The sequence below is a fragment of the Juglans microcarpa x Juglans regia genome, chromosome 3S (genome assembly GCF_004785595.1).
Source record: "Juglans microcarpa x Juglans regia isolate MS1-56 chromosome 3S, Jm3101_v1.0, whole genome shotgun sequence".
Classification (NCBI taxonomy): Eukaryota; Viridiplantae; Streptophyta; class Magnoliopsida; order Fagales; family Juglandaceae; genus Juglans; species Juglans microcarpa x Juglans regia.
The window spans coordinates 26,032,117-26,053,055 of record NC_054599.1 but is presented as its reverse complement, the minus strand read 5'-3'; the positions used below and the strand labels follow the sequence as shown (position 1 = coordinate 26,053,055).

At 32.4% G+C, this 20,939-nt stretch overlaps 2 protein-coding genes across 3 annotated transcripts; both read left to right on the top strand.

The window, feature by feature from the left end:
• Positions 1–9,259: 9,259 nt before the first annotated feature.
• On the top strand, positions 9,260–16,383 carry LOC121258133 (ABC transporter G family member 1-like). The gene is made up of 8 exons (XM_041159508.1): positions 9,260–9,686; positions 11,338–11,417; positions 14,023–14,493; positions 14,591–14,677; positions 14,766–14,894; positions 14,993–15,187; positions 15,311–15,397; positions 15,550–16,383. The coding sequence occupies exons 1-8, from the start codon at positions 9,362–9,364 to the stop codon at positions 16,147–16,149; spliced, it is 1,974 nt and encodes a 657-aa protein (XP_041015442.1). The 5' UTR covers positions 9,260–9,361; the 3' UTR covers positions 16,150–16,383.
• Positions 16,384–17,668: 1,285 nt separating this feature from the next.
• LOC121256881 (polyadenylate-binding protein 2-like) lies at positions 17,669–20,401 on the top strand. Of its 2 annotated transcripts, none has more exons than XM_041157668.1 (6): positions 17,669–17,814; positions 17,913–18,015; positions 18,305–18,375; positions 19,526–19,717; positions 19,846–19,967; positions 20,099–20,401. In XM_041157668.1, the coding sequence occupies exons 1-6, from the start codon at positions 17,755–17,757 to the stop codon at positions 20,145–20,147; spliced, it is 597 nt and encodes a 198-aa protein (XP_041013602.1). In that variant the 5' UTR covers positions 17,669–17,754; the 3' UTR covers positions 20,148–20,401. The 2 variants fall into 2 exon arrangements, with proteins under 2 accessions (XP_041013602.1, XP_041013601.1); XM_041157667.1 differs by having other exon boundaries at positions 19,843–19,967.
• Positions 20,402–20,939: the final 538 nt, after the last annotated feature.

The following is a 20,939-nucleotide window of genomic DNA, read 5'->3' as shown; positions in this document are numbered from 1 at the left end:
TTTTGACCCTTCTAGTAGTCTTGGTTCTAGTTTGGTGCATGGTGCTTCAGCTACTATCATCTTCCTTTGTCATGTATATGCAGTGTTGTTCGATGTGGAGAAGAATGGTATGACCGTATGGGATGGCCGTGGCGCTTTAATATTGAATGGTAGGTTTGACGTAGTTAGGAAAAGTTTGTGCCTGGAAAGTATTTTTTTTTCCTCGTAATCTGGAATTGGGCCTTGCATGGACGTTAAATGTCAAGAAATAAGAATGGAAACAAGGAGTTACCTACGGAAAAAGGATTCGAGAATTAAAGAAAAATGATAGTGAAACTAGTTTGAACTTATTTCCCCATCAAACTATATGGAAGGAGTGGCAAGGTCGAGATCTTTTGCCAGCAAAAGCAGTGTTGTGGCTCCCCTTTCAGACTTCGAGCACTTTTTGTGCAGCATGAAGCTTAATTAATTTTTGCTGCCACCAAGTGGGGGCTCGCCATGGCCGCCAGTGGCGTTCTTGGCAATCTTCTTATTTGCTAGGTTCGGCTAGACATGGCCGGCTTTGCTAGCGGATGAGATTTGTAGACTTCGGCTAGCAATGAAATTATGATCGAGGGGTGGGAAGCTAAAATCATACTTGTGAAAAATCATAAAATCCACAAGACTTTATAATCTTGTATAGGCCTGTTCATTAGGTTCGGGTCAGTCCGAAACTCGGGTGCACTTAGGTTTTTTAAAACAAACTCCAAGTATCAAAACGACGCTTCATTTTTATAAACCAAAATGGCGTCATTTTATGCTAAGGAAAAGTCTACTATGCCGCCCAAATGTTACCTCTCAGTTTGACCGCTCGGTGTTTTTTTTTTTTTTTTACCGAATGATGAAAAAAGTAATTTTAAATATATTGATGTATTTTTTTTTTATTTTTTTAAAAATACTTAAATATATTAAAAGAGTAGCACCGCTCTTGTGCTAATAGATAAAATGCAGATGGGCAGAAACCCTTCACTCCTTAAGGATTGCTCTCCCCCCCCCCCCCCCCCCCCCCCCCCCCCCCCCCCCCCCCCCCCCCCCCCCCCCCCCTCTCTCTCTCTCTCTCTCTCACATCGAAACCCTAGCCTCCTGGCACTTCTTCCTCTGACAATCAAAGCTCCATTGCTTCGTGCCGTAGTCATCACTTTGTGTCACTCTGTCGTCAACGTCATGAGCTTTTATAACTCATGGATTCTTGTATAATCTCTTAGCTTGTGTTCGAATAGTGTTGGATTGGTAGATGTTTGATTCTAGCTTGATTTTTTCTCTGCATTTTATTTTGATTCGAAGGTTCGGTCAATAAATGCTTTCTTTTTCTGGAGATGTATCGACTAATGGTCTATTTTGCTTAAAATCTTGGAAAATGTGGTTTAGGTGTGGTTTGTATAGTGAGATGAGATGAGATGAGATGAGATGAAAGTTGAAAGTTAAATAAAATATTGTTAAAATATTATTTTTTAATAGTATTATTATTTTGATATTTGAAAAAATTGAATTATTTATTATATTTTGTGTGAAAATTTGAGAAAATTGTAATGACGAGATGAGTTGAGATGTTTTTGGTATCCAAAGGGGTCTTATTAAACTTGTATAGTATCTGGTTATATTCACAACCGGGGAATGAAATTTTAATCTATATTTGTCTCATGATTCAGTAGTAATATTGTACTGTCTTTGTTATAGTGTGAAAAGAACGTATAATGGTTTTAGTTTTAACCCCCAAATCTTTTTGGACAAGGAAAAGAGTAAACCCACAATTAAATTAGATTCCCATTTTATAATTTTTTCCAAATGAGCATGCTCGACTGGATTCTTTACTGATTTTAACAATACACTTTCACTCCTGCTTGGGTTTTGGCCCACTGTTAAAAAAATTAATTGGGTTTGGATGGGTGCTTGCATTTGTTAAATTTTACAATGTTTATTTGTGATGTGTGATTATGTTTAGGTGATTGTTGTCTTCATGTTAAATAGAATTGTATACTAATTAATTTAGAAAATTTTTTTTCATCAGTCATTATTCAATATCCCACACTCCACACCCTATGAAAAACATCCGCACATCCAATGGAAAAAAAAAAAAAAATTGTAGGTGTGAGATATAGGGATAAATAGTGGCTAATATATAAAATATTCTTCATTAATTTAATTGCATGGAATAATTAAGAAGCATACCGAAAAAAGAATACAATTTAATTAATTTCGTGTTTATGATATGGTGGTGTTGCACACTGTGTGATCATCAATGATCCAACCATTAATTTAATTGCATGGAATAATTAAGAAGCATATCGAAAAAAGAATATAATTTAATTAATTTCGTGTTTATGATATGGTGGTGTTACACACTGTGTGATCATCAATGACATTTGGATCATCAATGTGTGATCATCTCTAGGCTCTTTGATGGACTGTGTAGGTAGTATATATGTGTTATATGCAAATGGTCTGAGGAGGTATTGTCTCTGACTTGCTGTGGTTTGCGTTGTCTCTTGTACACATCGTGAATTACAGCTATGCCCCTTTCACTTGAAAGTCTACTTTTATTTTGGGTGTGTAGATGGATGTATGCTTATGCTTCTTCTTCTTCTTTTTATTTTTTTTTTTTATTTTTTTTTATTTTTTATTTTTATTTATATATATATATATATTTATCGATCTTTCATTAGCATGAAAACATACATAGTGAATTAGTTATATATTGTACAGGAAGGGTTTTGTTTTTATCTCCATAACCAATTTCCAAATTTATTAGCTCTAAAACTTTGTTGGACAAAAGAGGCAGATTGGACTACTAGTTAAGCTAGCTGTCGAAAATGACCCAATTCCATACATATATGGTCAATCTTTACTCTTTTGAAAGTGTCCTTCCAGTAGTGGAGTGGAGTGGAGTAAGCATAATACATGACCAGGTTTGTTTATATATGACGGAGAACTCCCTTCTCTCTCTAGACCGAAACTCTCTCCTTTCTTTCTAAACTCTTTCCACAAACCCGGATAGAGGGGTCCCCTCCCCCTCCCTCCTCCTCTGCTTAGTGTTTCGTTGTGTGTTTTTAGTACTTTTTCAAGTCAAATAAGGGAGAATCACAGATCTGAAATTTTTCAACGACCATAGACCAGCACGCGCCCCTCTATGGTGTTGCCCAGCTGCCGATCTTCAAGACTATTGAATGTGGCGCCAAACGGAACGGTGAGTAGCCCACACGTGCAGGTTGAACTTCTCGAAGACATTCGGCGCGTGACTTTCACGCACCATCGGAAAGCTCTCTGCCGACGCCATGCACTGCTTTTCTAGGGCTTTTGAGTCTGAGACTTCCAAAATCGATCGTCGATTTTCCTCCCAGAGTAGCGCATGTACTGCATGCACCACAACAGTCTCTTTGTGCATTATTTTTTTGGTTTTCGCAATGCTTTCCAAATGTATTTTATTTCGTGTCTTGTCTTTATTTTTTAGAAAAATAAAAATCTAAAAAATAATGTCTTCGGACCTTAGTCTGAATTGAGTGGTCCCCCCTCTACTTAGACGGTGCTTATAGTGGGGGTGTGGTGCACCCTACTCTATTTAGTTGGGGTACGAGATTTTGTCACCCAGTTATTGTTAACTCTGTTGTGGACAGAGTTGTGTTATCTCTTAAACTTAAGTCTTTAGAGATTTGCTATCTGGAGTAGACCATGTTAGTTACGAAAGTGTATTGAGAAGCTATTAACGATTGTAAGTAGCTTATTTTTAAGTCAACTTTGTAATATCCTCTATTAATAAATGAAATGTGATTCGTTATTATAAAAATAAAAATAAAAAGCTTCGTTTATATATGTTAAGAAAAATTTGACTTGAATGATCAGCTTTGTTTATATGTGTTTATATCTTTACCCAATCCCATGAATATCTTTGCCATCCCAAACCACTTTAAAAAAAGTTGTATTAAGCTGTATAATGAAGAGAAGATACAGTTAAAGAAATTGTTAGATGTTCAAAAAATTTGTCTAACCACTGATATGCGGACGTCGGTGTAAAATATGAACTATATGTGCATTACTGTACATTTTATTGATTGCAATTGGAGATTGCATAAGAAAATAATCAAGTTTTGCCAAATTCTCAACCATAGGAGCAAAATTATTAAGAGGGTGTTAGACTTTGAGTTGCATGATTGTGGGATTAATAAGACTTTGACAATCACTATTGATAGCACCTCCTCTAATGTTGTTTCTGTTGATTACATGAGGAGGAGAATAAAAGATAGTGATTATACCATATTGGGTGGCGAGTTTCTTCACATGTAGTGTTCTGCCCATATATTGAATTTGATTGTTATGGACGGTTTGAGAGATGTTGATGAGTTTGTAACAAGGATTAGAGATGCCGTCAGATATGTGAAATCTTGGCCGTTAAGATTTTTCAAGTTCAACACTTGTGCGGCAACGTAAAAGATTAATGGGATGATGATTTGGTTAGATGTTCTTACTAGATGGAACTCCATATATTTGATGTTGAGCACTGCTGAAAAACAAAAATAAGCTTTTGAACACTATTATATGTATGTGGATATGAATTCGTAAACCCCACTAGTGATGATTAGAAAAAAAGAACAAATTTTTATAGAGTTGCTGAAAATTTCTTATTGTTATATTGAACATTTCTGATTTTTTGTATGTGACGACTAATGTATATTTTCAGAAACTCTGCACAACTAAATATACATTAAATGATATGTGCATGAGTCATGATATTATCACTAGGACTATGGGCATAAATATGAAAAGTAAGTATGACAAGTATTGGGATAGAACGAATAGGATCAACTTGATAATATATGTTACTTTTGTACTTGATTCACAATACAAAATGGTGTCAATGAGGTTTTAGTTGAAAAATTACAAAGGAGATGAGTTGACGGATATAATAGAGGCCGAGGTTAAACTCTTGTTAAGCCACTTGATTGAGCAGTATAACACATTTCATGTGGATAGTAGGGAGAGTTCTAATATGGCTCAAGGGAGGCCAAGCACTACTTCTACTTCTACTTCTACTTCTACTACTATCTCGATTATATTTGATATCATGTTAGACAAATACCTTCAGGAGCATGGTTTTACGGAATTTAGATAAGAACTAAATAGGTATTTGTCGGTAGGGTATGCACAAAAATACCCGATTTTGATATTTTAGATTGGTGGAGGGTTAATGTCACCAATTATCATGTTCTTGCTGAGGTAGCACGTGATGTGTTAGTCACCTCCATTTCCACCACTGCCTCGGAGCCTGCATTTAGTACTAGAGGACGCATCTTGGGTTCTTTTCAGAATTCCCTGTCTCCAGAGACTGTCGAAACCCTCATTTGCACTCAAAATTAGTTAAAGACTAAAGCGGTCAACTTTCATGAGTTGGAAGAATGCATACTATTGATTGACCTTGAAGGTAAATTTATATATAAGTTACTTGAAATTTGAAATCTTGTTTGTTTGAGAAGTCGTTTGAATTCGAAGATGAGTTGAGATGAGTTGTGAATAGTAGTGAGATTTGTGGGTTAAAGTTGATGAATAATAGTTAATAGTAGTGAGATAAGTTGAGATAAGTTAAATAGTTTATTATCTATTTAACTTAACTCAATTTCTAATATTTTTTTAGAAGATCATCCAGCTTTATATTCAATCGAGCCTTGAGTATCCAACCCAATTACACAAAGCACTACTTCGAAGGGCTGCCTCAAACAGTAAGGTAATTGCCTCAAACAACTTTATCTGCATGATTTTTTAGGCATATTTGTGATTTCTTGGTCACATTTAACATTCCATTTGAGAATTTCATTGTGCTACTTAGTTATTTATTTTGTTTGTTGGCTATTGTCCTTATTTTTCAGTTTGGTTTTTCAATGATGATGCACCAGAATCAAACATCACTTTACATATTGGAAGCATGACTTCTTATTTATCAGTAGAGCTTCATCTCATCCTCCTCCTTATTTGGCTTTTGTTCCTGTGGGTTCTTTTTGGTTAAATATTATCTTTCTTGTTTGCAGTTTTCTTGTCTATATTGATATTGATGAAGCTGACCTTCTAAAGATGGATCAACAAGCAGCTAGCTATAACATAAATGGGGGTAACAAGTCTCTTTCGCCCCATCTCTTGTTTCTTTTGCCATCATAAAAAAAAGGGGTCAAAATGCCACTGTTTTATTATTTTTCTTTCTGTTATACATCATTATATATTTCAGCTTCAGAGAAGCAATAATCCTTCAAGATTTGAGGTATGACTACATCCATGCATAAAGCTAGATTAAGCTATAGATTAGTGACTTTGTTTTTTGGATTTCATGTTTATCTAGGTTGCCCCAAAACCCAATACATTTATGCCCTTTGGGTTTCAGGTTCTTACTGAACATTTGTCCTTATTTGGAGACTCTTACCATTGAACTCTGCGTCTCTTTTGATCTTAGTCTCTCTCTTGCCCTCTATATTCTCGCACGGTGAGCAGTAATTGACTCTCTCTCTCTCTCTCTCTCTCTCTCTCTCTCTCTCTCTCTCTCTTTTATAGATCTGTGGTTTGCTGAGTTGGTTTTAGGGGCTGGCCATTTGCAGGTGGGTTTTATGCTTTAAACATCTCGCACGATTCACATACTCCTTGTTCTTTCTGATTTCCTCAGTTGCTGCCATTTTCAACGATTCAAGTTCAATATTGGTGTAGAAAAGCTTCAGCTTCAGCTATCCATGCCCTGACAAGTGTTCAAAACAGAGCTGTTAGTCTCAGATTGAGAGTGCAGAAAATAGCAGAGAAAAAAGATGAGAATTTCGAAACTAATTAAATGCCATGCTTAGTGGTGTATGCTCTAACGAAGTAATTAGTATCCAGTGAAAGGTAGTTTATTGTTGTGTATTAGAGTTTAATTAAAATAATATATGTGTTTTGTAATGTTCTTAAAAAATTAGTTCAAATAATATAATATGTAGTGGATTGCATTGTGTATGTTGCATGCATTTTACATGATAAATATTGAACTTTTTTTTTTATACATGCATTTAGTTAAAAAGTTAATTAGTTGTTTATAGGCTTATAGCGTTAGCTATTTTTGACATAAATTTAGTTTTAAATTTTGATATATTTTTAGTTTTCTACATTTTTCTTGAAAAAATTATAATAAAATATAGACTATTAGATAATAAAAAATGCTTTTCAACACTATTTTTTTCTTGAAAAAACAATTAATAAAAAAAAATCCGGACACAACTCGAAATCTGGATTTCTGAATTTCAAAAACTTGGATTCATTCAGGTTCTGACACGAGTTTGAATCTTGGATATCCAGTCTGAAATCTAGATGAATAGTATTAATATTATATTGTTACTTTTGTTTTATGATCAGTGTGCCCTGTTGGATTATAAATCTAGTATTATAAGATTTCTTTTGTAAATAAAAACAAGGATGTGTAACCTTAAGGAAGTTTATGTTATTCTCGGTCTAGATGATTGATCATCAAAAGTTTGAGTAAACGTACAGTTGTATAGGAAAAAAGAGTGAATAGGACTTTGGTAGATGGGATCTCGCATCGATGAGCAGATGGAGGACATTGGCCGACTTGAAACATTCTGTGGTGACATTTTGTAAGCTTGCGATGCTGATTAGTCCTACCATTTGTCCAAAGTTAAAGGAAACGCTTCAAGACAAGCAAGCACAGCTTTCTATACACAATTGAATTGAAGAAGAACACCTGGCGTTCCCGTCACGAGACGTTTTTTGCAGAGAGGTGCAATGAACACATGGATTAGTTAATCGGTCACGATCCATCATTAAATGGGTTTTTTCTATTTTTTTGGCTTGTTCTCACGATGGCAATTCAACATGCATGCGCAACCTATAGGAAAATGATTGGGATGCTGTTGGAGAATTTCGTTCATTTATTTTCCTTCTAATTTTTTTTTTACGTAGTGATTAAAAAATTTTTATTCTATTTTTAAAAAAATATTTAAAAGTGTTAAAAAATTAATTTTAAAAAAATATTTAAAATATTTTTTTTTGTTTTTTTTCACATCATTTTTTTAACACTTTAAATATTTTTAAAAATATAAAATTCACAATATTATTGAATATTATTTTTTTAATCACTACAAAAAAAAAAAAAAAAAAAAACCGAATCGTGATGTTTGAAGTACGGGATCCCGCTGACGTTGCCCCAACCTATATTGTTTGGTTCTGAGTGTCAGAATCTCTGAGAACAATGCATGGGTCCAGAAAATTTGTTCGGAGTGGTCTCATATCTGCAAGTGTGTGGAGGATGTTTGTCATCGACCTTTGAGCATTGAATTATATTTGAAATGCAGGGTCTTAAATTTCTCGAATTTCTTGACATACAAATTAAAACATATCACTGATGTAAAAATCTACCGCATCAGTAGCATAATAAAGTATTTGCATATATTGTACTACTCATCTTCTAGTCATGTTTCTTCGGTCTAAGAATAAAATTAGGAAAAGAATATTCAGAATCAGCACCTCGTTTATTTTTACAGATGAGATTAAATGAATTGAAATTAAAGTTAAAAAGTTAAATAAAATATTATTAAAATATATTTTTTTAATATTATTTTTACTTTAAAATTTGAAAAAATTGAATTGTTTATTTTATTTTGTGTAGAAATTTGAAAAGTTATAATGATTAGATTAGATTAATTGAGAGAAATTATAAAAACAAACAAGGATGAGACAGATTAATTTTTATAAATTTTGGTTTATAAGAAAATCTAAAAAAAATAAATATGAGAAATGTCTTAGCCACAAAAGAGATTTCACAAAAATAAATCTATAAACTGACGTGGTTTGATGTGGTACATTATATTATAAAGTTACTTTTATTGTAAAATACATTTATATAATATTTCTAATAAAGTCATATCAATTTGTAAATTTATTTTTATAATTTTTTTTTGTGGTTATAACAATTATTAATAAATATTATTAAGCTTTTTAGAATGAGTGCGGCTACTATGCCGCCCCATTTTGACCGCTGGGCATACCGCCCAACGTAAAATCTTTTTTTTTTTCTATTTTTTCTTTTCACATTTTTTTAACATATTTAAATATATTTAAAAAATAAAAAATATATACTAATACACTTAAAATCACTTTCTTAATCACTAAGTAAAAAAAAAAAAAAAAAAAAAAGAATTTTGACTAGCAGTAAAATGAAGGTGTCAAATTAGAGAGACAAAATAGACTTTCTCTTTTAGAATTGGTCCGCCTCTGATTTTCAGCCGCCCACGCTTCCAGTCCCTATTCAAGCAAGCATAAGCCCGCGAAGTCTATATATGTAAAATTAAGCCTTTCCCTCAGCGAGCAGCAGCACTTGTACTCTCTTATGGCTTCTCTTCCTCACTTGGCTCTCCAACCTCTCACAGACCATGGAATCAATACCACAATAGAAATGGAAACCATCAAGAAAACCACAGTGGCAAACAAAAGAGAAGGAGGAGGTTCTAACATGAAGGAGTTTGAGACAGATCAGCAGGATGATGATGGAGTTTTCTTGACATGGAAGGATCTAAGCGTGACAGTTTCCAATGGAAAAAGAGGCACAAAATCAATCCTTCAGGATCTAACAGGTTATGCTCGACCTGGGGAGCTTCTAGCCATTATGGGTCCTTCTGGTTGCGGCAAATCTACACTTCTTGATGCTTTAGCTGGTAATTAATAATTTAATTATAGTATGCCCCCAAGTCCTGATATTATAATTTCCTTGCTTGACTGAAGTACTCTTGCTTTCAGATGAAGATACGTGTCTAATATTTGAGGGGTACTGTTTTCGTGAATTTTTGTAAATTAATTAGAAAATGGAAAAAAATAATTCGTGATTGCTAAGTAATTCTTATAATATTACCTCAGCATCAAATACTACAGTTATAATTAACGTACGTACCTTTGTTTTCAATTGTTCTTTCTTTTGGTGAGTAAATAAATCTGATTTTTATTTATAAAAAATAAGACATTTGAGTTTATAAATTTTAGAATATAGGAGATAAATAAAGAAAAATCTTCTTGCAAACAAGTTCGTATACCAAATCGCGCATTGATGCTGACATCAAATGCATTCGTTTGATGAAACGATGAGAATTGAGATAGAAATTATTTTTGTGAGACAGAAGACATTCTTTTTCTCTCAAGATTTTTCTTCTTTTATTTTTCTTTTTAATAAAAAAATCATATCAATATCAAAACACAGTTTAGTGTAATACGCGATTTAATACGTCAAACCGCTTATACCTAATAAGTCTCGATAAATAAATTAAACTGTTAGTTGGAGTAGTTGTATTTTAGGATTCTGGATTCAAAATGATGTTCTTAATTTGGGTTTAAAACAACTCGAATTTTGAGGTTTAGACTTGGTACAATTTATATTGCAGACTACCGACCTTTTTTTTGGGATGGTGCTAGCTGGCCGACCAGCCTTTACCGCTGAACGTACAGCTGATCATAAATTTATTTTTTTATTTTTTAATATTTTTTTAACATTTTTAATCATTAAAAAATAAAAATATATATAATTTTATTAATAATTACTTTCTTAATTATTAAGTAAAAAATTTAAATACATTAGCAGTACTAAGATTAAACGGTAAGTTTAAAAACTCTACTAACATTTTTTTTTTTTTTGTTTTTAACCAACGTATTAATGGTGTCGAACAAAATTCTAAACATTTAAATATTAAAAAATTTATTTTTAATATTTAAATGTTTGGTAGAAATGCATGCATGAGTACTTCTAATGAAAGCTTTATAACATAAAATGCAATCTATAATATTAACATGACATGTTCGTGGAGGAATTGCATGTTGTCTTGATTTATGACAACAAAAATTGAGATTTATGACATTATCTATGATCAAATATTATAAGAATAATAAAAATATTAATATCTTAGGAGAGTGTATTTTGGCCTCTATATATCAATTTAATTTTCATTTTGGGTTCTTATAATTATTATTTTTTTAATTTCTTATTATGTCTAAGTTTTGATTTTTTTAGTCGTTTACAGTAACGACCTAATTAGGTTAGGTTTGGATAGTGAGTTTAGATGAGATTAGCTGATATGAAAGTTTAAAATTGAATAAAATATTATTAGAATATTATTTTTTAATATTATTATGTTTTATATTTAAAAAGTTGAATTATTTATTGTATTTTGTATAAAAATTTGTAAAAATTATAATGATGATATGTGATGAAATAAGATGGCTTGAAAGCCTCTTTCAATCAAACCGAGCTTTAGTTTTTATACCTTCAAAACTAGAACTTTGGATTAATTGATATTATTGGATCAATTGATATTATTGCAGGGAGGTTGGACTCTAACACAAGGCAAACGGGAGAGATTCTGATAAATGGCCGTAAGCAGGTTTTGGCTTATGGAACATCGGTATGTAATTAATTAAGTAGATCGTATATATAAGAAAAGAGTAGTGCTGTATACTTATACTTTTATGTAAAAGATTTGTTTTCTCAGTTTTTTTTTTTTTTTTGAATTTCAAATTTTATAATTTTTAGTTTTAGAATAATTAACACGTAAAAATGTAAATTTTTTATAAATTTTTCTTAATTACAACTAGTATTTTTTGTAAAATTTTCTTAAGTACAACTAGCATCTTTTTTACAAGAAAAACCCACTCTAGCATAGTCAATATATTTTATGAGGTGCACTTGGGTTATATGGATCAAAAGTTTCCATAATTTCTTACTTAAATATTTTTTTAAAAGCGCAATATTACGTACAGTCTTTATTTGAGGATTGCATTAATACAAGTTTAGATAATTTTATCTTTTAAAATTACAAAAATATCTCTCTTAAAATGATATTTTTTCTCATTTAATAAATAACCAGTATATACAATCTCTAAATAGGGACTGCAAATAAAATTTCTCTCTTTAAAAATAAAAGTCATTTATCGTAAGTCAGTGTAAAAAAATAGAATTTTATTTATAATATCTTTTACAGATTAAATATTAATATTAGTGACGTGAATGATATATTTTCTATACCAACTTAATTATAAATATAAATCTGAACAGATAATGCTATATAAGTATTACAAGTTTTGACGGTATGTATGAATCGATATCTAATCAATCAAAAACTAAAATAGAACAAATTGTAAACAAATAATGTTGAAAAATTGATATTTTCAATAGTTGAGTATTTTGTTTTTTAAAAAAATAAATTTGGGACCTATATAAAAAAATTATATTTTTTTATGGTGGCCTCTATTTTTTTTTTCAAAAATACTATGCAAATATCACACACTCAAAAACTGTATGGGTGGTGATAGAGTTATTATCCTATTACTATTTATCTACTACCTAACTGCATTCCAAGTTTTTTTTTTTATCATTTTCTTTTAAATAATTTTTTAACATTCTTAATTATTAAGAAAAAAATTAAAAATATATATAAATTTACTAATACTCAATTCCTTAATCATTAAGTAAAATTAAAAATTAAAAAAAATCAAATACAAAAAAAGTAGTAGATGAGTAGTAATAGAATAATAACTCTATCATTATTTAAACTGTCTATAACATTCAAAAAAGTTATGTGTGGTCACTTTTGTATATTCTTTTTATACTATACTACTGTGATTGGTTGCATCATTTTTTTAATATAAAATAATTATTTTAACCAATCATATCAATAGGCCAAAATAACATCAGTAGAAATTTTAGGGGTGTAAATTCAAACCAAAAAATTGGTCCGAACCAGACCGATTCTTAGAATGTGAAAACCAGCCGGTTCCGGTTTTAGGATTTTTCAGACCGGACCGGACCGGACCGGTTAATAAAAAATATATATAAAAAATAATATTTGTATTATTGTATATATAAATTTTATACAAAATATTATATATATATATATATTAATATATATAAGTTTTATATATTATGTATAATTATGAATTTTTATGTGAAATTTTTATATATAATATATATAATTATATATATTCATATATGAAATAACTTCTTATTATAATTTATAAATTATTACATAAAATGTTAATACTAAATCACTAAAAGTTTATAACTAATACTAATATATAACTTATAATTATACCAATAGTCTAATATTAATACTATTATATAGTCTAATATATTAATAAAAGTATAAAACAATTTTTTTTAAATTAGTTTTTTTTTTAAATAATTTTTTAATGATAAATTATGAAACTTACATTTTAAAAAAATCAGAAAATCGGATCGGATCGGACCGGAAATCGATAAAACTGAAAATATCAGTTTAGGAAGATAACCGGTGCGTAATCGATTTTACAAAATATAAAATTAATACATACTGATTTAATTCTAAATTTTATCTAAAATCAGATTAGATCGAACCGATTACACCTCTTAATACACAAAGAGAATACAAATAGCATATGAAAGTTACTGTAAGCAGCGGAACTCGTTTCGAGCCGGAAACGACAAAGTCATTGAACAAAACGAAGGTTGGGGCTGCCTAGGGATGGGACTAGGTTAGGTCGGTTAATGCAATTGTAGATCATGACATCCTTATTAGCACGCTTATAATGCTGAATCAGTTTAAACTTGACCCATCAATCCTTATTAAGCTTAAATCCAAAAACCTGCACCCAACTCAAAACACCCGTGACCCAAAAACACTGTTGTTTGTCCTAAAAGCCATCGAAATTGAATTTATTAATCTATCTTTGAATTTATCATTTTGAAAAATAAAATTAGATCAAATAGTTGATGGATAGTACATGCTATATGTAATTTTAAAGTATACAAGCGTTATGCAATCGTTTTGAATAAAAATAGAATTTATTATTAAAAAATTAATTTTTTTTTATGTAGATTTCATATTTATTTATTTTTTTTCAAGTAATTACACGGTATTTGTACACTCACGACTGTAAATATCATTTCTCAAATTAAAATAAAAACGTATTGCATATGATAAGCCATTCCAATTCTAACAGATTTCCCAAATATATAAATTCTATGTAACTTAGGCATACGTAACACAAGATGATACTTTAATGACGACTTTGACGGTGAGAGAAGCAGTGTACTACTCAGCTCAGCTCCAGTTACCAGACTCAATGTCAAAATCAGAAAAGGAGGAGAGAGCAGACATGACAATAAGAGAAATGGGATTGCAAGATGCAATGAACACCAGAATTGGAGGGTGGGGAGTCAAAGGCATTAGTGGTGGGCAAAAGAGGAGAGTGAGCATCTGCATAGAGATTCTAACACGCCCCAAGCTTCTCTTCCTGGACGAGCCAACCAGCGGGCTTGACAGTGCAGCATCATATTATGTCATGAGCAGAATTGCACACCTCGGTCAAAGAGATGGGATTGAAAGGACCATTGTTGCATCCATTCATCAGCCTAGCACTGAAGTCTTTCAACTCTTTCACAATCTCTGTCTCCTATCTTCAGGTAGAGCCGTGTATTTTGGTCATGCTTCTGCAGCAAATCAGGTCAGTTAAATGTCGTTCCATGTTTCTGCAGCATGCTAGAGTTCGAAGTAAGTATCTAATTAACCACTACTCTTCCTTCTGATTAATTCATTTGCAGTTTTTTGCTTTAAGTGGTTTCCCATGCCCTACCCTCCAAAATCCTTCTGATCACTTCCTAAAAACCATAAACAAGGATTTCGAAAAGGTGGGTTCAATGTCCCTTCTCAGAGTGCTAAGACAAGGGGGAAAAAAAAAACAATGCTCTCAAAGCTCATGAATTTGTGTAATTACAGGACATTGAAGAAGGTTTAGCTGTATCAGCAATATCCACAGAGGAAGCAATTGAAAGACTTGTAGAGTCGTATAAATCATCAGACAGGTTCCAACAAGTACCAAAGCAGGTAGCTGAGATATGTAAACAGGTGAGCATGCATGTAAATATATTTAGCAGTTATTCACACAACAGGCTAATATTCAAACTCAAACTGACGACTGACGTTTTTCGATTTGCTGTTTTAAGGACCACAGAGAATTGGAGACGAAGAGAAGCCATGCAAGTTTCCTTACTCAGTGTCATGTTCTAACAAGAAGATCTTTTGTGAACATGTATCGTGATCTAGGCTACTACTGGTTGCGCCTAGCAATTTATATCGCGTTGGCTATAGGCCTCGGTACAGTGTTTTTCAACATTGGCCATAGTTATGGTTCAATTCAGGTGAAACATCATGAGGATAAGAAGAAATAAATTTGATAGAAGCAAATTACGTTCATGATTCCATCTTTTCAAACTAACATGATGACTCGTGTGTATTGAACATGGTGCATTGGATTGTTTCAGGCAAGAGTTTCACTGATCATCTTTATAGCCTCATTCCTAACGTTCATGGCCATTGGTGGATTCCCATCTTTTGTGGAGGACATGAAGGTCCGTATATATAAACTTCGACCCTTTTCTTTCTGTTAATCACAAGTGTACAAGAGAATTTAGCTTTATGCTTTCCTTTCAAATCAAATTCTTTTGTATCGTGTTAACATTAATTACCAGAATTGCTGGACATTTCTCCCGCCATAATCCAGATATTTGAAAAAGAAAGATTAAATGGGCATTACAGCACTGGTGCATTTGTAATTAGCAACACACTCTCTGCCGTGCCATACCTGCTACTGGTTTCAGTCATTCCGGGAGCTATAGCCTATTTCCTGCCTGGACTGCGCAACGGACAAGAATACTTTGTCTACTTCGCTTCGTCGCTATTTGCTTGTATGATGTTGGTCGAGAGCCAGATGATGATTGTGGCAGGCATTGTGCCCAATTATCTGATGGGTATAATTGCGGGTGCAGGAATTCAAGGGCTGATGCTTTTAGTTGGCGGATTCTTCAGATTGCCAAATGATCTTCCTAAACCCTTGTGGAAATACCCATTACATGAGGTGGCTTTCCACAAGTATGCATACCAAGGAATGTTCAAGAACGAGTTCGAAGGAACAATATTTCACAGTACTAACAGAGATGGAGGGCAACACAACATCACCGGGGAGGAGATTTTGAGAGATACATGGCAAGCTGAAATGGGTTACTCTAAGTGGGGTGATCTTGCTGTATTGCTGGGGATGATTGCTTTCTATCGACTCTTGTTTCTGCTCATCGTCAAGCTTACTGAAAAGGTCAGACCCTGATTATTTTAAGGTGATCTTCATGTCCTGGAGAGAAGCTGCTGGAGTTCACTATCTGGATCAAAGGTGTTTGCTATATGTTCTGTAAAGTGCAAAATCTACTGTTGGCAATAGAGTTGCTTCATGAATCCGTGGTTGAAATTGAATAATATGGTTGTAGAGGTACATCAGTCGATATCTGATATTATCAAAGTATACATAATTAATGCTGAAAGTACTGCAAATGGAAATTTGGCTTTCCTTTTGTGTTTCTTATAAATTCACTTTTATAAATTTAATTAACTACTTTTAAACCACATCAAATAACAAACTCTTCGAATCTATCTTTATTTTATTAAAATCTTTATTTTGACATTATTTATTTTAATTCCAATTATAATTAGAATATTTATTCATTATTAAAAAAATATACATTAATTTTCTAACGTTCATATTATTCTAACGAATATAATTTTTTAATAGTTTTCTTTACAATAAGAAAACGGATAAGATCATTAACCAAATCATCAGTAACCCACCAAATCTGGAAGTGATTCATTGATCAGTTTAAACTAATGGAGACAGAAACTAAGCGCTAAAGAAAGTTCAGAACATGCCCAAAAAAAAAAAAAAAATGTTCGAACATGTTAGTGATAATGAAATGGTTTTTCTGGCTAAAAAAGAAGTTAAAAAATAATTTTACCAGAGATTTGGATAGGCTAGATTTGGTAGCCAAAATTATGATGACCAAAATTACAATACACTTGACTAGTTTGATATAGATATTTTTTAAATAAAATAATTAAAAATTGGCCAAAATTTAATTATGCCTAGTTCCTTACTAAACGTTTGGATCATCAATCCATCTCAACTCATCATTACAATTTTTTCAAATTTCAACACAAAATATAATAAATAATTTAACTTTTTCAAATCTTAAAATAATAATAATATTAAAAAATAATATTTTAATAATATTTTATCATCTCAACTCAATTCAGTTTAATATCTAAAGGTAACTTTAAGTCTACTAGTACTCTATATAATCCTCCACCACGCAACTTTCAAAAATTTTAAGCGGCTAAACTGTGTTTTAAGTCTTCATTTCACCCATGCAACAAATCGAAACCGGTATGTAATCCAAGATCCAAATCCTTCTTTGTTGAAGGCCCAAACGTTTTTTAGTGAAAAAATGTTTGTTAAATATATATTGAAAAATTATAGTAAGTTAAAGATAGGAATATACAATGTTATTCTATTTATATTTCAGAAAATTCTATAAATTATATTCCCATTTTACTTGTAATGAGGAGGTAATGTTATCAACAATTTTAAATTTATATTTTTAAAAAATAATAAATATCTAAAAATAATAAAAATGTCACATCTTATTTGAATATAAATAAATTACTCTTTAAAAAAAATAAAAAATCTTATTTTTATTAATGCGGACGTGTCACGTGGGAATTGGAACAAATAGGATTACAAGGACCATAGTGAAAGCCCAACAAGTAGTGGGCCTCGTAGCGCTTTTTACTGTTGGTTGTGCTTGAGACGCACACGCAGCGGCAGCGAGAGCGAGAGAGGAGGGAGAGAGAGAGAGAGAGAGAGGAGGGAAGAGGAAGAGAGATGGAGCATGCGGATGTGGACATGGCGGGCGCAGAGGGCACCCCCGATAACAACGAAACAGTAATACTCTTCCTTTTCCAAAACCTTTTATTTGATTGGATTCTTTGTGAAGACAGTTTATAAACAACGAAACCCTAACTGTTAACTGTGTATTGCAGGAACTGGAAGACATGCAGAAGCGCTTGAAAGAGATGGAGGATGAATCGGCTGCTCTGCGAGAGATGCAGGCCAAGTTCGAGTCGCAGATGGCTTCCACACAAGGTTTATTTTTCTTTTGTGTTTTTTGTAGAATTCCTCAAATTCCCGTTTATTTTTCTCTCATTTTTTTTTTTTCAAATTTCATTTCTTAATCAAACTTCTAGGCTTCGGATGTTTACCAGTTTACCTTTTTACTTTCCTGAATACTCTTTGGCATTACATTCCTTTTTTGGAAGTTAAACTTATGTGAGAAGATTGATTTGGGCCCTAATGCACTGCTATTTAGAAGATTAAGCTTTGTTTTAAACAACATTCACACTTATTCCGCTCTCTCTGTCTCGCATGCAATTAGATCCTGGTAGTGCAGCTGCAACACAGGCAAATAGAGAGGAAGCAGATTCTCGATCAGTGTTTGTTGGCAATGTGAGGCCACTTTTTCTTATTTAATTGCTGTTTGGCTTTGTAGAATTTGATATCATTAATGTAGTCTGATAAATGTCTGAAAAGGGAATGTATAATTAGCGTTGGGAAATTCAATATTAACTATTTTACCTAGAAAAAAAAAAGCATTGGGAAATTGAAGTGAAAGAGGAAAATAAAATACCATATTGACATTTCGGTGCAACCAAAGTTGAATCTTTTGAAATCTGAGACAGGAAGTAATTTTAATGTTCCTGCTTAAATGCCCTTGAGAATGAGGGCCTATTCGGTTGTTTTAGATAAAATAGTTATTGAAAGTTTCCAAATGAGCTCTAGCTTGAATGGCATCTCCTCACCCTTTCAGAATTGGATGGAGGTGTGATCTTCGGTACAAGAACACTGAAACCTACTTTATTATTAACAGATTTTTTTTTTTTAAAGAAAAAAAAGAAGAAGAAAAATTGATACACGTGTTTCCAATGGTTTTGTTTCCCGGGTGGATTCCTCTCCCTTTCCCCTTCCCTCTCCATGCCCCTTACTCTAGGAACATAAAACTGTTCTTTTTAATGGGAAGCAAACAGGTGCGCACACACACAAAAGCCATTTCTTCCTTTGTTATGCTAGTGTCTATCTTTTTCTATTCTTTATCATACTGAAGGTTCATCAAAAAACTCTTTTTTGGTTGACGTTGGATCCTTATACCTGCCCAACATCTATGTTTCAGCCTTTATCATTTTCTTAGAAATTGGGGCAAGAAAGTTTCTTAAGGTGAATCTAGCAAGTGGTGAAGGCATTGATGATGGGGTGGGTTTGAGGCCTAATTATATAATTATTGGCATCTTTTATTTTTCTTTTAGAAAAAATAATAGTGTTATTTGAAGAGTTGTCGAAGAACATGCATACCAGAAACTGATTAGGAATCTAGAGTGCCACGAGAATTGTACATTCCCTATATCATATTTCTAACATCTAATGTAATGGAAAGTTGAATAGCCAGTTGTACTAATATCAGACGTAACAGGTTGATTTCACTTCCATCCTCTAGTTCGGCTGTAATGGGTAGATCTGCTAGGCTTATGTTTATTATTTTCTTCTCTTTGCTTGGTTGTTCTTTGCCAAAAATAACGCTTTCATGTGTAAATTGGTTCTGCAGGTGGATTATTCCTGTACTCCTGAAGAAGTACATCAGCATTTCCAGCCATGTGGGACGGTGAACAGAGTCACTATTCGCACTGACAAGTTTGGCCAACCTAAGGGTTATGCTTATGTGGAATTCCTTGAAGCTGAGGCTGTTCAAGAGGCTCTTCTGTTGAATGACTCTGAACTACATGGACGTCACTTAAAGGTGAAAGCAATGGTTCCAGTTTTTTTTCCCTTTTTCTCATTTGGTTTTATATTGACACGATTAATTATTAACTCTTATCCTTTTTATTTCATTTTTCAACCGTATGAACTTTTTGTACATGTTTGCAGGTGACTGCTAAACGGACCAATGTGCCTGGGATGAAGCAGTATCGTCCTCGTCGACCCAACCCCTATATGCGAGCTAGTAGTCCCATTGTTGCTCCCTACTTATACTCCCCTTATGGTTATGGGTATGCTTCTTGAACATTGCCTCCTCTTCTTGGTCACGCATTAACTTGTGATTCCCCTGAAAAATCTTGCTTTTCCTTGATTTCATTGTTAGCAACTGCACTTTGTGAACCTTGGCATATTTCGTATGCAGGAAGGTTCCGAGATTCAGAATGCCAATGCGTTACAGTCCATACTTTTGAGGTGCTCAAGTTTTGCATGAATCAGATATGATGCTAGACGATCGAATGGACAGGTTCGACGTCTTATTCCTTTTGTCATCTGATGGATAATGTGTTGGAAAGATTTCAGAGAGACAGTTGTGCTGCTTAAGTTGTTGCTGTTTAATTGTTTGAGATTTGAGCATTTTGTTCAGCTGATTTATAACGATATAATTTCAATGCTTGCACCGGCCATGCTGCCTATTCTATATAATACTGCTGAGATTTTCCGTGAAGCTTCCGTTGTAAGTTTTGGTTGTAGTTAATTTTTTTTTTTATTTAGGACCCTTTTTTTATACAGAAAGACTTTCAACTCAACTTAACTCATTTCATCACTACAATTTTTTCAAATCCTAAATTAATAATAATATTAAAAAATAATATTTTATTCAATTTATCTAAAATCATCTCATTTTACTGTCCAAATAAATTCTTAATGAAACATATTTGAGCTTATTGAAACATATTTTGGGTGTCATATTTTGGTTGTGGTTAACATGTATGGCTTGGTTAGCTCATTTTTCGTGAAATTTTGAGTGACATGTCCACAAATTTGAGGAGAAACAACAATCTTCAAGTTCAAATTGATTACGGCTCGTTAGGATTCAAAAAAATATTTCATCTTTATTATTATAATTTTAATTGAATTTTTTAATATTTTAAAAGAATAATAATATTTAAAAATAATATTTTTTAACTTTTATTTTTTTTATATAAAATAATCTCATCTCGGCTTTAAATTCAAACCAAAACCAGCTCATATATTTTTATCTG